Source organism: Aulostomus chinensis, chromosome 21 (assembly GCF_037954235.1).
Source record: "Aulostomus chinensis isolate RoL2024-O1b breed Wild chromosome 21, RoL_Achi_v1.0, whole genome shotgun sequence".
Taxonomy (NCBI): Eukaryota; Metazoa; Chordata; class Actinopteri; order Syngnathiformes; family Aulostomidae; genus Aulostomus; species Aulostomus chinensis.
Window position 1 is genome coordinate 7,410,022 of NC_141340.1, and position 16,477 is coordinate 7,426,498.

The 16,477-nt window shown below is 41.3% G+C and overlaps 1 protein-coding gene across 1 annotated transcript in view; it reads left to right on the forward strand.

The window, feature by feature from the left end:
• ptprn2 (protein tyrosine phosphatase receptor type N2) overlaps nucleotides 1-16,477 on the forward strand; it is a 127,880-nt gene that overhangs the window by 107,662 nt on the left and 3,741 nt on the right. The window contains exons 15-21 of the mRNA XM_086191534.1: nucleotides 1,082-1,155; nucleotides 4,711-4,788; nucleotides 7,735-7,854; nucleotides 8,963-9,129; nucleotides 11,554-11,607; nucleotides 12,597-12,661; nucleotides 15,327-15,400. Of these exons, the coding sequence (XP_086047660.1) occupies nucleotides 1,082-1,155; nucleotides 4,711-4,788; nucleotides 7,735-7,854; nucleotides 8,963-9,129; nucleotides 11,554-11,607; nucleotides 12,597-12,661; nucleotides 15,327-15,400 (632 nt within the window). The remainder of the gene's footprint in view (nucleotides 1-1,081; nucleotides 1,156-4,710; nucleotides 4,789-7,734; nucleotides 7,855-8,962; nucleotides 9,130-11,553; nucleotides 11,608-12,596; nucleotides 12,662-15,326; nucleotides 15,401-16,477) is intronic.

The window sequence follows — 16,477 nt, forward strand, 5'->3', positions numbered from 1 at the left end:
AAGCCACCCCGTGAGTCACACAATAACGTTTGCTAAAATAAGTTCACTGGAGATGCTCCTGTTTGTAAGTGCTATTCTCCTCTTTGCCTGTCTGCATCATGGTGTCCTTCAGTGTTGAATGCTTTTTGTGAAATGTGGGTGTGAGAGGGAGGGAGGGAGAGAGAGAGAGCAGCTGGATCAGAGTCAAAGTTGCACGTTTTTAAAAATAACTTATCAGCAATTGGAAGTTTTAGATTCTAAATCTGATAATCCTAATAATGCTGTAATCCTATACAGCTCCATCTCTCTTGCTGATGTGTTTTTGGAAATGTGCTCCAGCCAGCAACAATAAACCAGCAGGATAGCTAAACATCAGTCCTCATCACCCAATGAAATCATAACATTACACCACACATAATTGCAAATTTTCTTTTTTTGTATTGAATTAGTTTATGAGTGATTATAGAGACAAAATAAAAGGCTATGAACATATTTGTGGCCCCAAATGTACAAATTATACTGTGCGTGTGTCTCCCTGGCATGTGGTGGGTGGGGCTTAGATGGAAAACAGTGACTTCATGTTCTCCCTCCAATCAGGATACAGCACCGTTTGAATTGTGGTCTTGGCCACGTTTGGTTGGTTGTTTGGTCACTGTCAGACACATTTGATCAAACCACAGCCTTGCAATCCTGAGGAGGCAGATTAATTTTTGATTTAACGGATGTAACTGGTAAAATTTTCATAAATCATCACTGAAGATGGTTTTTTTTAAACATTGTGTGTTTACACTGAACAATACTTAATATTTCAAGCTTTCAGGGACTTTAATTCAAAGCAAAAGACTTCTGAACTCGGTTAAAAAAAAACAGACCTTTTTGATATAATTTCTTGATCATTTTTCTTGGAACAGAGAGGTGAAGCAACTCAGGACTTGAGTATAAATGTCTGTGAGTGTGATGAAAGTGTGGTGAAACTGCAGCCCCCTCCACCCCTCAGCCTTTTCACTCTCATATTCCTCTGCAGCTGCTCAAAATTCTGTTGTTATTGTGCAGAGAGGAAAACAGTGGAAAACTGTTGATGAATTATGCATCTCCATTACAGATGATCATTCCAGGATCACCTTGAAAGCGGAGAATAACCACGGCAGCTCCGATTACATCAATGCCAGCCCAATAGTGAGTATTGTTTATTTATTATGGTTGTGTTATGGCTAATATCTGTCACCTCTGAAGCCTTTTTTGTAGCAGGAGCACCTGTTGAGAGTTGGTGATACTTTGAGATGTGGAAGTTTCAAAGGACTTGTCATAGATCCGGGTGCATTGATCTTTTTTTTTTTTTTTTTTTTTTTTTTTTTTCTTTCCCAACTACATGCTGGGAGCTTCAGTGAATTATTGCTTTCAAAATGGCCGCACCCTAGCCTCTTTTTTTATCTGCACTGAAAAGGAAATATACATTATTTGTGATTAAACAAATATATCTTCAGATGTATCCAGAAAGACCTCAATGTTGGAGAGGGATAAGGTTATTTTTTTTAAGTATTTTCCCCCCCTAAACATTGCCAGTTCTGATTTCCCCCGAGGCTGCTGAAAAGGGATTCCATCAAAGGGAACAGGAAACTATGCATTTCAAATACAGTGCCAGAATTTCGGAGGAGATAGATGAGGGAGGCACACACAGCTGCACTAAAAGCCTATTACTCCTCAGAAACAAACAATGGAGACTTTAAGAAGCTCTATTTATGCCTCAATTTCCTCTGATGGCATATTCATGGAGGTTTTTGGCTTATTTAAACACTGCTGTAATGTGACATTTTCAATCTTAGCATAGTTTGATAATATGAGCTAATCTATCAAGGGAGTACATTTGAAGAAAAAGTGATTTGAAAGAGGTGTAAAATAAGGGCATAGTCCAAAAGAAAAGAAAAAAAATAGATGCCGAAGATGGGTGGCGGATGAAGCACTGTGCGGATGAAAGGACAGTAATTACAACACAAAAGAGACCCCTGGCTGAGCCCAGCAAAACTGTGATAATTATGTCTGTCAATGTGGCTTCTTCCTCCTCATTAGCTTCAGGGCAGTGGCCTACGAGAAAATAATCTGTCGCCTCTTTCTGGGAATTCTGGGTCAGAGGCGAAGGCAAAGGGGCGATCCAAGCTCCTTGCAAAGCGAAGGGCGACACACAAGGCTTGGATAATGGTCAATGCTTGTTCACAAAGTCCTCCCACACACACACACACACACACACACACCCCCATACATACATACATACATATATTGTGTGTGTGTGTGTATATATATATATACACGCACACATACATATATATGCACACACACACACATACATACATACATATATATGCACACACACACACACACACACACATACATACATATATGTGTGTGTGTGTGTGTGTGTGTGTGTGTGTGTGCGTGTGTGTATAAAGGCATCATTAGCTCATTAGTGTGAGGAGTGGCTCTGAAGAATGAACAAAATGTGGTCAAAGCTGCCCAGTCTTGTCTGGCCCCCCTTTTAAATCAGACGCTGCATTGCTTTCAGGTTTGTTTTCTTGTATTCTGCTTGCGAGGAATCGTTCTTATATAAGGATCAAGGTGCTACAGCGAGGTGTTGGAAGTTGAGACCCTTCTCTGGCTGGAAAGATTTGTGCAAGCTATTTCAGCTGCAAGCCATTTTACTTCAAACCAAAGAGAACTTCTTTGCCTTTTTTTGTAGTCTATCTTCTCCCAACAATGGCAAGGGGAGGACAGCTGAATAGCAGGACTACTCTTTCATGTTTGCGCTTTAGTATTCATGCAGGGATGTCAGCACACAGCTACAGCATGTCTGTGTCCTTGAGATTGGCCAAATGGAGTGGCAGCACCGGCATTCGGCACCACCCTTTCATTTCAATGTTGTTTTTTTTTTATTGTTGCAAAACCACATGAATTTTAACCAGGAGGGATGAAATTGAACATGTTTTACCAAAGTAAAGCACTGGCTGTTTTCTGTATTGTTTTTCTACCATAAACTAGCCAGTATCACCCAGCTTATGACCATTTAGTTACATCTTCAACACCCACCTGCTGTCTGACATGTTCCATGACTGTAATCGCAGATCATTTCTAATAATACAAACCTGTTTATCAACGCAACTAAACAGCAACAAAGACTTAGTGTACCTCAAAGGATGATAAAATGAACACGTTAAGACCGCTGCGTTTAGTTGTGTCTGTCTTATCGCTGGCTGGAAGTAGATTTTATTGAGAAAACAATTTAATCCCCCATAATGAAAATAAATTCCTGACATGAGATAAATAATAACAATAAAAAATGTTTTTAATTTTGTGATTTTAAATTGAAGTTCCTCACGTATGTCTGGTTTTAAGCAGCCATGTGAAGCATTAAGAAATTAATCCTGTTGTTGAGGATATTAAATGTGAGGGAAGAAGAGTGCTATGGTAATATAAAAGCCACCAAGAAACGTGCTGCGATTATTTAGCTGTCGGTGCAAGTCAAGGCCTGTGAGCAAGAAAAATACAACCATGTATTCAAAAAGATGTTCAGAACATGCATAAATGAATACATACACAGAGTTTCAGTGATATAGATATATAGATATATACAGTATATATATGTATATGCACAGAATGATTTTGTATGACTCTGCACTTTGAGACCTTGTGGAAGTTTCTCATTGACAAGTCCACAGGCAAATATTCTGTCACACTATCTGTGGAAGATCTGCAATAGCAATAGATACTGAATGTGCAGTATCTCTGAATTAAGAACACATATCAGTAGTTTTGTTGTGATATTCCCAGAAATACACAAAGACCATGTCGTTATACTAAACTTTTCTCCTCTTGCAAAATATTTTGCCGCAAATACTTCAGGGTATGTGGAAAAATTTGCTCAATAAATTGTGATTGTTGATTTTGACACTTACTCAATCAAGTCACTGAAATCAAGTGTCTCCAGGCTTCAAGTCCCACCTTGATCTGGTGTTTCTTGAACAATCTGTAGAGAAACGTTCTTTCTGAAGGCTACGTTGGGACACTGTTGAAGGAAAATGAAGCCGAGCTGAGTTTTCAGAGGTAATGAGAATAAAAGTTTAAATTCAAAGCCTATTTGTCCAATATGATGGAGGAAACCTTGTCAAAAGCAACATTATCCTTCAAAAAGAGCCATTCATCTTTCTGTTTGCAGCAAGTTGCATGGATGAAATGGAAGGGCGTAATCCTGCTGTCAGACAAACGAACCAACAGACGTGGGTGAAGGAACAACACTAGAGTCTCATCTTTCCATGAAATTTATGGAAAATACTGCAAACTCCAAGGTTTTCTTGAGTGTATTTATGCAAAAATTGTATGAAAGGAGACAGATCTTTAACATTTAAACAAAAAGCTCAGAATAAAAGGCAGCATACAAATCAAATCTCACAAATTTGTGTGCAGCCTCAACTGGGATCTTCTTTTATATGCCAGTTTCCTTTAACTCGACCAGTTTTTCAGGACAAAATGGACGAAAAGCTGAGTGGGTCAATTTATGAATGAGTGACAGGAAAGAAGGAGACAAATGGCAGAGAGGAGAAGTTTGTTTTCTGCTCTTGTTCCTCCATCCAGATGGAGGCTTTGATGGAAGTCTTAACCCAGACAGTATATTTTCAGCCGCCAAACACTGTCACACTGTTCTCTCTCTCACTCTCCCTCTCTCTGTCTCTCCCTCTCCCCCAGATGGACCATGACCCTCGCAACCCTACTTACATCGCCTCCCAGGGTCCACTTCCCTCGACTGTGGCGGACTTCTGGCAGGTAGGACTCATCTTCTATCAGTGTCCGTCTTTCATCTTTTTTACTGTTTTGTTTCCAGTGCAATGGAGATTTAGAACAGCCATGGTCGACCTGCACCTGTGTGTGTGTGTGTGTGTGTGTGTGTGTGTGTGTGTGTGTGTGTGTGTGTGTGTGTGTGTGTGTGTGTGTGTGTGTGTGTGTGTGTGCGTTACTCATCAGTTTTGTGTGATTCCTGAGTGATTGTGATGCCTTCATCTTTGTCCTAGAAAAGAATGTCTAGATCTTTGGTGTTTCAGAAATGGTGGCAATTCTGTGGAAAATAGGGACTGCTGTAGTAATGTAGCCTCATTTATATGTTTTTATTAAAAGTTACAGTTACTAAGACTGCTATGTTTTGCTAAAAAAAAAAAAAAAATTCACCAAGCACTATTTTACACAGAAGCAGAATTTTGGAATCTTGTGAAACGATTTCTGGAATACTGGATGAAAATATTTTTTTGTATGAACTACTCTTGTTGATCAGCAAGCAAAATGAGTCAAAATGAGACCCTACCTTGAAAAAGAAAATGATTTAAAAGACCAAGATCCAGTTGTGTGGCCCTACTTTCTCCTGCTTTGCCTGAAGTATGGGTGTCCATGATTAAAAGTACTTCATGTGTCTTTTGAGGCTGTCAAACATGTCTAGGAGCAGTTGATAATCAGCTTTGCATGTGCACTGGCCCCGTAACCTTTATAATCAGATAAATATATCTGAATTTGTATGAAAATACAAGATAGTGAAAAGAAACATGCATACAGTGTACTAATATGACACTGTATGCATGCGACCATCTTTCTGTGGATAGAGAAAACAAAGCTTTAGAGTCAACAAACTGGTTAAAAATATCCCTTGTGCTTTTACAACAATCCTGAGTGGGCTTTCCAGAGATCACAACATATTTCTATGAAAAATAGAAGCTTAGCACAGTGGTTCCAATGCAGTAGTAGAGCTTTAAAGGCAATAAATGAGGAGTGAAGTGATGAGGCTCCTGCTACTTATCAATAAATGTTTGAATAGGTTCTATAAACAGCCCACTTTTTATTCTATGATGATCAGAACCACACGCTCACAAGAGCTTGTTTACAACAGCTGGTGTTCACTCAGCTTCCCTCGTCCAGAGGTGTGAGACTGTATTAGCATTAACCACTGGATATAGGCTACTGTGAAACATGCTAGCATGTGTGGAGACATGCATGAAGTCGTGCAGGGTGGCCTAATGCTATTCCTATGTGTTAATAGGACACCACTGTAGTCATTAGTGAGCCCATCACCTCCATATGGTGAAGTAGCTGTGCTCACCGTGACCAGGATGTAGGAGTGTGAAGCATAAATCCTGGCAGACCAGCTGGGCTTGCACTCAGCATCACAACTCATTTGAAATCATTATGATTGTGCTGACTTGCACAGACAAGAGCAGAGACCATGTGTAGTCCAAAAAAAAGTATGTTTTTCCTCGTTATTTTGCTTTTTAAACTCAAAAGCTGCCCACAAATGCTGTGCAAACACAGTGTCCAGCTAATTAAAAACACAAAAACTCAGTAGATTTTAATCTGAAAAGTGCTTGTTAATTAGCTACACCACATCCAAAATGAATGAAAGGTGACGTGTTTTCTGTGTTTGTACAAAAAGCATCTGATAATTATCATCGTGGTTGTTTGTTTGTTTTGGCAGGTGAATTAATGCATATCCATTATCTAAGGAAACCGATGGGCTCTTTAGCCATTAACTCAACTCTACACAAAAAAAATATAGGAAAATGAGTTTGACTGAGGGCGGCACAGTGGTGCAGTGTTTAGCACTGTCGCCTCACAGCAAGAGGGTTCCGGGTTCAAGCCCCGGCTCCAGCACGGGATCTTTCTGTGTGGGTTCTCTCTGGTACTCCAGCTTCCTCCACAGTCCAAAGACATCAAGAGGGGACGAGGCTGATTGATACTCTAAATTGACCGTAGGTGTGACTGTGAGTGTGAATGGTTGTCTGTCTATATGTGTTGGCCCTGTGATGGACTGGCGACCTGTCCAGGGTGAACCCTGCCTCTCGCCCAAAAGCTACTGGGATAGGCTCCAGCCCCCCCTTAACTAGAAAAGCGGAATAAAACGGATGGATGGATGGAGTTTGACTGACACACTGAGCACCTGTCCTCTGTTCCTCCATCCATCGTTGGCTCTTCCCTCAGCTCCCCTGCTCACTTCTCATCAGAATTCATTGCAAAAAGAGCAGCAACTTCCATCATTTGAGGGGTTTAGTATTCTGCCTCCCTCCCCTCTGCAAATGATGAAATTGAGATATGTATTTTGGGAGACTGAAAAGTGTTTATTGTATTTTTTTTTTAAATGAGAGGAGAATTGCCTTTTTGCTAGATGGAAATAAGAAAAAAGCTTGACCAAACCCTACAAGACGAAATAGATCATATTCCCCCACATTAGCACCTTGCCTAATCTCATCACAGTCTGGCGCACTTGGCATGTAATATGTCCACAAGGCTGGATTACAGAAGCTTGCGATTAGTGTATAGTCAAGGCCATTGTGTTTTTATAGCAATCATAAAACCGGAGTTTCCTCCTCATTTTCCTAATGGCTGCCATGGGCCTGTATTTTGTCCCAAGGACACATTAGATTGTGATCAGATGAAATGGAGCAACGGCGCTGTAGATGTTGTGATGTCGCTGCGACGCCTGAGAGAGGGCAACACACAGCGCGCCCTCCTGCTGCTCGACCCAACATTTATCATTTGTCACACGTGGAGAAGTGACATTTATTCATACTTCCTGGACCGAGATTAGGAATCAATTTCACTCTAATACAATGCTGCCTGTAATGCTAATGTGCTGCTCCTAGTGGTGCACTTCAGCTACATATGAGTGCTGCTCTAATATACGAGAGGACTGTTGTCTCTGGAGGTGTGACGCGTCTCTCTGCCGGCATGCAGATGGTGTGGGAGAGCGGCTGCGTGGTCATTGTGATGCTGACCCCGCTCTCTGAGAATGGAGTGAAGCAGTGCCACCACTATTGGCCCGATGAAGGATCGGATGTCTACCACATCTACGAGGTATGAAGAGATGGTGCAGCGTTTGGAAAGTCAGCCTCTCATTTAGCTGGAGTTGCATTTAGCCATGCAGATAATTTGGGCTTTTCAGATGTTTGCTTCCTTTGCAACACAATTTCACCTGCAGACCTCACTCACTTTATTGTATCCCCTCGTAAAAACTTTTAAGAGGGACATAAGAGTTTTCCAAATGTCATTTTGAGTGTTTTGCCACTACAAGAATTCATTCACCATGAATCGTAGGCAAAATGTCAGCGACAAATACCTGCAGTGGTTTGAAAGGTAGCATGGGGATTGATGAATAGTGTATCAAGGTAGGAAACACAGACAGACTATTCATGTGTCATCTCTAAAACTAAGAGAGGAAAGAGACCTTAAGGGCGAAAGTCTTTCAGAATGAATGCCAGTCCACTGAAATCCGATCCGATGCTTTATTGTCACCATACAAGTACGGTGAAACATCACTTCCAGCAATCCTGTAGATACACAGTTACCATAAAAATACAAAACCAGGTAGTTGAGGGTGCCATCAGTTGTCTCGCAAAAAAAGTGTATCCCGCAGGTAGTTTTGGAATAGAAACATTATGAAACAGAAATGAGTTGTCAGGACAGGACAGGACAGTTTGTAACTATGGATTTATCCATCTGTAACGATCACTGATTCAAAGACCAACGAGACAACTTACTTAATTCAAAATCTGACATTCGATGCCTTTATTTTGAAATTCCCGTGGCACATCTGCTTTATCTTATCCACAACCCCACCGACAGCTTTATTTGATTCTTTTTAAAAAAGAATAACTGTTTGTCATTTCTCGCCATGGGTTCGTATCGATCACAGGCCCCTGAATAGAACTTGATCGAAAATGTATCATCGCAGACTTTCTGATATCGAATGTTCAAAGAATCAATGTAATAATCACATCACGATAAAACATATTTACACCTATAGTGGTTAGTTAGAGCCACATAAAACTCCAACTCTCTGCATGACTGGATCGAGCAGAGCTACATCTGGGTCATTTCCCTGGGTTACATGTGTTTATTGTTATGAAGTGATTTGTTCAATAGTATGAATGGCATTGTTAAATATTTTATCGTGTATATTAAGGTGAACTTGGTGTCGGAGCACATCTGGTGCGATGACTTCCTGGTACGAAGCTTCTATCTGAAGAACCTGCAGACCAACGAGACACGCACGGTCACACAGTTCCACTTCCTGTCCTGGATGGACCGTGGGATTCCCAACATGGCCCGGACCCTGTTAGACTTCCGCAGGTAAAGTGGAGAACCTGGGTCACTGTAGACTTCACAGACAGGCCACCTTTGCAACTGAGCTTGTTCACCTTCCCTCGTATTCTGTCAGCGCCTCTCTGGTCCATCTTCCCCCTTTTTTGCCCGTCTGCCTTTTGGTGTCCTCCAGAATGGTTGATCTAATAAGGACTGTGTTTCTGTACTTTCCCTTTCATCCTGGGCCTATTTCCCTCACCTCCCGCAAGCACATGTGATGCAGCAAATTAACAGTCCCGCACTGCCTGGCTTGGCTTGGGAAGAAAAGACAAGAAAAGAAAAAAAGAAAAAAAAAACCTCAAACACCCAATTAAATGAGAGCTGTCTCACTAAAAACATGGAAGGGGAGGGGGTGGGAGCTAGTGAGCGAAAAACCTCACTCATTCTGCATATAATGTGCTCTGGCAGAAGAACAGCAAAAGCCCTTCTGGGAGACCCAGGAGGGACAGGAAAAGCCCTTCCAATGAGAATAGATGCATCTGATTTGTAGAATGCAGATTAGAGAAATACAGGATGTGCTTTGGTGTGTTTCAAATTAAACTGGGTGTAGCTTGTAGTTGTATTTATTAAAGAAACTGTGTGTAAGATTGTCCTGTGTTTTGATACCATGCCCTGCTGTTGAGATCCCCCCCCCCCCCCCCAACACCCACATTGCTGCTGTTGGTTATTGGGAAGCTCCAAAGCTCTCTGACCCTCCATCACGTGACTCAGAGGTCGCAGATCCACACCACGTACTCACAGTTTTATGGTTTCGACCAACTTGGTATTTTGCGGTTGCCAGTGTCATTTTTGTGATGTTGCAGCTAGTAATATGAGCCCAGTTGCATAGTCACAAAAGTGATCATTGGAAACTGTGTCTCCTCAGCCAGGCCTGTGCACTCTCTCACTCCTGACTCTTTCTCCCACCTCCTGCTCTCACTGCTCCTTCCTCTGGCTTGCATGGGAACTCCGGCCATCTCTGTATGCTCTTTGACAAGAGGGTATTTTCTCATTATGAAATTCAGCATCTTTGAAACATCAGTTGAAATGTAAATGATTGTTGTTTCTCCAGAAAAATAAGTAACGCTCAACTCCTACAAACTAGAAATGGACACGGACAACAGAGCTTGATGTTGGCCAGTAGCTCGGAACTTTTTATCAAATCTGTGTCTGTGTAATATTTCCTTGACAATTATTTAAAGTACCCTGTCCTGGGAAGTGAAAGAAATTCAAGTCCACAACTGGAACCATTCAGTATTTCTAAAAGTGTCAGAAGTGCATCAGACCCCCCCCCCCCCCATTAAGTTCATAGAACATTTCAGAAGAAATTACATTAAAAAAGAGCCCAGTTTTGCAGTGTTAAGAAATTTAAATCCACAGCTAGAACCATCAAACATGTCTTCAAAATTTTCTAAAAAATATTATACATATTCCTGATTTTTCAGAAAGGTCTCTGAAGTATTTCCTTAGAAATTAATAAATATGCTATTTCACAATGGTGACGAATCTGTCAAAACAAACAAACAAACAAATAAACAAACCAAAAAAAATCTCCCTCGGTAGACGGAATCAAATCTGCCTGTTCCATCACATCATATACAGCTGTGGAGATGTCAAATGCAAATATTTAAATGATGAAACTGAGCTTTATGTCACTAAAGGCTTTTTCAAGTCAAATGACAAAAGGGAATTGCATTACACAGAATGACAGGATGTCTGTCATGCAAGTACTCATGGGAAATGCAGTTCACAGTTGTAGTTCAGTCCAAATGCACTAGAAAACCCATGCATACAACATTCAAAAATAATGAAAAAATATTTGATTCAAGTTGAAAGCTGTGTTAAGCGTTTTTGGGGTTTTTTACATATTCCTAAGAAACTTCATGTTTAAGTGATTCAAAAATTCAAAAAAAAAAATAGTGGACAGATTCAGTTTACCAGAGATATGATGAGATATTTAGATATTTTCTTGTAGTCACTGGGAGGATTGGAAAGAAGCGGAAGCTCCCAGTGTAGTCAGTTTCCATGGCAACAGCAGGGTGTGAAAAGGCTTGTTGGCCTTCACAGTGCCTGTGGTGTATAACATTCATAATTGGCTGGGGTTAATGCGTCGGCGGTCGGCAATCACAACATCACACCACCACATCCATCATCCACATGTCACAATAATGCCATGTGAAAATAATGCTCAATTTATTTAAGTGGTGTGACACAGATTTCTCCGTCTGTCCTCAGATTAAGGTGATTGATTGACAGGGAGGGGTTCATCTCTCAGGATCCTGTTTGTTCCTTTGATGATTGTAATCCCTCATGAGTCACATTTGATTCTAATTGTCAGTTATTATTCAGCTGAAAGAATCGATTTCAGGATATCACTCAGCAGCCTGATAACAATAACATCCAATTTCTTCTTCTTTTTTTTTTTAATTTCAGAAAGGTTAACAAGTGCTACCGGGGTCGATCTTGCCCAATAATTGTTCACTGCAGGCAAGTATAACTGTTTGAACCTTGTGACAATGGCTTGCCCTGCTGCATTGGGATAGTCAATGTTTGTCGTGTATCGGAGGGGAGAGGCTGTTTATTTAAGCCGGCTCAGTTCATTTACTCTATGTGGGAGCGGCTGTTTATTCCACTGGCAGTGTCCTAATGGAAATAGTAGTGTGGCACAAAGACACTCCGTCAAAGACACTTCCCATTTGGTTGAGTTAGTTAACTGGACTTGATTGGTTTATATTAAACACCAGGTATCTGTCGGACCACTTTTAATAGTCACATCCTGTTAAGTCATGCGTGGGCCAGGCGGCGTGCTCCCCCTCTGAGGGAGCTGCACCGACCGAGTGTCTAGCAGTGGATTAATGAAGCAGTAGTGCTCAGGCCGCTCTCCTGTTTTATTGGCCCTGCCTTTATTAGAGAGATGTGCACGCCTTGTTTGCAATTAACATGCAGAGCCATTGAATGGCCGGTGGGCACAAAGGGAGGCTTTTCATAAGACTATCTCTGGAGTAATGGAAAAGCAAGGCTCTCCAAAAGCTGTTCTCGAACCGCCCCTGGCCTCTCAACCTTTCCTCTGCTCCTGAGGTGCATGCATTTAAAAGCCTTTGTCCCCAGTGTGCCTCAGAAACCATTCCCCCTCTCCCCGACAGCCAAGCTAGTCTCAAGACCACACATGCACTAATGTGCAAAGGTTTAGCATAATCACATTTATTGGAACAACAAATATTCAGTTATTTCAGGAATATGAAGGATTCTTATTGATTTTTGCTACTTAGGGATTCCGTTTTACCTGTGATATCAGATCTGAAGCAGATGGAGCCATGTTTATCCCTCTACATGGACTAATTTGTGGTTAAATATACTCACAGCCTCTCTGCAGATGCAAATGAGCAATTTGTTTCCTTATAAGAAAACATCCAGATTGAAGCATGGTGAGCTTTACTCTGCCCATTAATGATCTCTCTCTCTCTGACTCTCTACAGCGATGGAGCTGGCAGGAGTGGGACTTACATTCTGATTGACATGGTCCTCAATAGGATGGCTAAAGGTAACGATCAATGGCTTCCCTTTCACTAGTTCTGCCTGTGTTAAAGTGTTGCCTTGGCAACGCTAAAGCCTCTCATTTTCCACAGAGGGTCTTGGGGATGCATTAGAGGGTGACTTTTTTTGAGGCTTGGAAAGGCGACAGAGACAGAGGCAGACAGAGCGGGGGGGGGGGGGGGACAAAGAGAAAACAGAGCAGGGAAAAAGAAAAACCTATATCAAGATTACTAATTATCTATTTAAGATACTGTCACGCTGTATTGACCTGCGTCACAATTGCTACATGAATTTAGATAGCACATGCATGGAAATTAAATGTTCAGAGGGAATCCATTTAGAATTGGAATTTGTAAAAGTTGCTCCAATGGTTTAAAACCGTGAATCTGTATTTAATATTTAATGGAGGCAGTGTGTTTATTCCATTTTACTATTGTAGATTACTGAAGATCCATTCCACTCATGTATTGGAAAACACTACTGGAAAGCATCAACAGCCTCCAGTCTTCAGGATCTACAATTTGATCCAGATTGCCTCCAAATAGTAATCACTTGTACCATGTTAGATTAAATTTCATTGCAATCCGTCCAGTAGCATTCGACATGTCTGGCAAGCAAACCAGTGGGAAAAAAAAAACACAGAAAAGAAGTGATTTTTTTTTTTTAAAAGGTGCTGTCCCCCTTTTTTTTGGATGTACAGCAAAAACCATTGGGAATCCATTAAATAATTCTGCGCTCAAAATATTAGCTCAATGACAGAGAGGATAAATACTGTAATCTGTGTCTGACATGATTTTTGCAGAAAGAAAAAAAATTCCGACCAAATTAAATTCCTTGAAATGCCTCCTATACTTACTCTCCCTCCTTCAGATCTATTTGTTTTTTAAATTTTAATGTAAAATGTCATTGGGTATTTAGAAAATTTCTATACGAGGTTTTAATTTAGTTTGATTTATTTATTTGCTGGAGACGAGATGTCTCCAAACACAGTGTTTGTGCAGTGGAGTTTTCAGGTTTCCTTATCTCACAGCGACATTGGCTTCTAAAATATTTGTGATGTCACAAATCCTGCTCGTAATCCCGCCTCTCATAATCAGGTTTTTCACCCAACACGGAGGAAATTGACAGTTTACATCTTCACTTGTGAAAACAGCCTTCTAGTAAAAAAAAACAGTTCCACACAGTGAAGGTCCAACATTCAAGAGTAGGAGCAAGACGAGCCGACAGAGGGACTTTAAATACTTCATTGGAGACTTTAATATTATCAACACGGATATGAGCAGCAAAGATCTCCAGTTTGCAGCTGATTCACAATCACAGTAACTTGTGTTGTGTTTGGAGAATTACTGTGCCCAAGTCTGAATAAATATAAAACATCTGCTGAGGGAAAGCTGCTTGGAGAGCATCTTTGTGGCGTGGGTGTATCGCTACATGCAAGGAACTGGTTTGAAGGTAGATTTGTTTCTAAATTGGTTCTGGTAACAATGCAAACTCCTGTTTATAGCTGAAAGTTGCTGGAGAATAATAAGCCAAGCTTCCACCAACAAACAGTTGTTTTGTTTTGTTTTCTTGTTTACAAAACCAAAGTTGGCGTTTCGAAATATGCAAGTTGGATATTCACAGCTATTGTTGCCGGGTTCCTGCACGGTGGCTGCTGCCATCACATTCAAAGGCCTCCATAGTTTAGCCTACACTCCAACCTTTGACCTCTGCCCTTTGCCCAAACACCCTTCAACCCCCCAGCCCATCAGGACGGGCGTCTCTGATGCAGACCTTCCCTCCACTGTCTTTGAAACGGTACCGACCGAGCCATCCTGCTCCTCTAGTCCACTCACAAATATTCCATCGTCCGCGGTGATGAAAGGTACGACACCGCTCCCTTTTAACCTTTTGTTTTCTGCTCCACAATCGAATGTATAAAATGAACATAATCTCACTCTCCAAAGCTCTCCTCTGTGGTCAGAGAGCCTCTCCTCAGCTTAACTGTGGAATCCAGCCCTTCTGAGACATGAAAGTCTTGTCGAAGCACTGGAGTACTTTGAGTACTAAGTCCAGCTGCATTAAATCCGCCCCTTTCCCCCTCGCTCGCTCACTCTCTCTCTCCCTCACCCACACATTCACTTTTGCCATCTCTTCTCTGCCTCACTTTCAAAAAAACATTTTAAAAGAGAGTTCAGAGACTCGCTCCAGTTTTCTCAAATGAGCTCCAGCCTGAAATCCATAAAAAAGTAGATCTTCAGATGAACATCTCGACTTTTTTGAGGCCAAACAGCAGGTGATCGAGTGTTGATTGTCGCGCAGGTCATTCGCCTCTTTCAAACCTTTAAATCGTTTCAATCAAGAGTTTTCTGCACTTTGCTCACACTCGATTTGTCGCATCAAAAAAAAAAAAAGGGCTTGTATTCATACATGATCTAAATCAATTTTTGAAACGGATTCTGTCAGAGAAACCGGCGCGTTGTATTGCTTATTTCCCAGACCCCCAAAATATCCTCTTGCATATTTTATCGAGAAACAGTCTGTGGCTCTCGTCCAAGTCTTTCGAGGGATGAATGTAATAATTTTCAATCGCTCCGCCGTTCCAAAGGGAGCCCAGTATAAAGAGAGATTGACAGATGTGAGCTGGATTACTCCGCCGCTTTGAACTCAGTCCAATTTTCGGTCTGTTGCAGGTGCTAAAGAGATTGATATTGCCGCTACCCTGGAGCACTTGAGAGACCAGAGAGCTGGCATGGTCCAGACAAAGGTAAGGTCCCTTGCTTTGAGTTGGAGAGGTGGGGGAGATGGAAGGCAGGCGGGGGGTTAGCAGGAAAGGGGGGGGGGGGTTGCAGTCATTCAAACAGACAGGATCAGGGGGAATGATGTGGTAATTGATAACTGCTGCAGGATTAGAAAAACATTGTCTGGGAAGATAATAACTCACTGTTCCACATTTATCACAAGAGGCAGACCAGGAGGATCTCCTCTGACTGAGCCGGCACCGCTGCAGTTTTATCACCAGCACATTTTATAGACAGATGCTAATAAAGCAGTTAAGGTTTAATGGCGCCACTCTTATTTAACATGATGTAAATTACACTCAGAGCACGTGACTAGCAGTTATTCCCAATATCGGCTCATCAGCTGGGCTGGATGTTATTAATCCCTCGGTGTAAAATAGGAGTAGGAATAAAGTTTCAGCACATCTCTACATTATTCCCCGATAATTTGAACAATAGTTGTGAATATCACAAATACCGCAGCAAAATATGATTCGGTATCCCGTAGAATACAGGTACATTAATAACGGTTAGTTAGTGCTTGGTTAAAAAGTTAACTAATGTCTAATCTTTTACAAATGGCAGTCATTTTAAACTTTAGGGTTTTAATGAAAAAAACTGGGGGAGGTTGAGGTGGGGGGTGGGCTTAGGGGAAGTGTAACTTATGGGATACATTTTTCTCATTTTACACTAAGGGTAAGCTAAGTTAGTTCATGCTTAGTTAACAGTTTAAATGTCTAGTATTTGTTTAATAATGTGTGTGTGTGTGTGTGTGTGTGTGTGTGTGTGTGTGTGTGTGTGTGTGTGTGTGTGTGTGTGTGTGTGTGTTGACTGGATGGGTAATTGTAAGGATTGCTTGAAAAAAAAAGTTGAAGAGGAAGTGCCATGTGAATTTCAAAATAAAGGTGCACCTAAGCTAGTGGATTGTAGTAGGACCGATCTTTGGGTTTTGCATTGATTATCATCAGTAACTGAATTGATAGATTGGTACACACTGAAAAACAGAGATTCCAGTTTGTACCTCAAAGGTTTGTACAAACGCTCGTGTATACTTTGGTAGACAG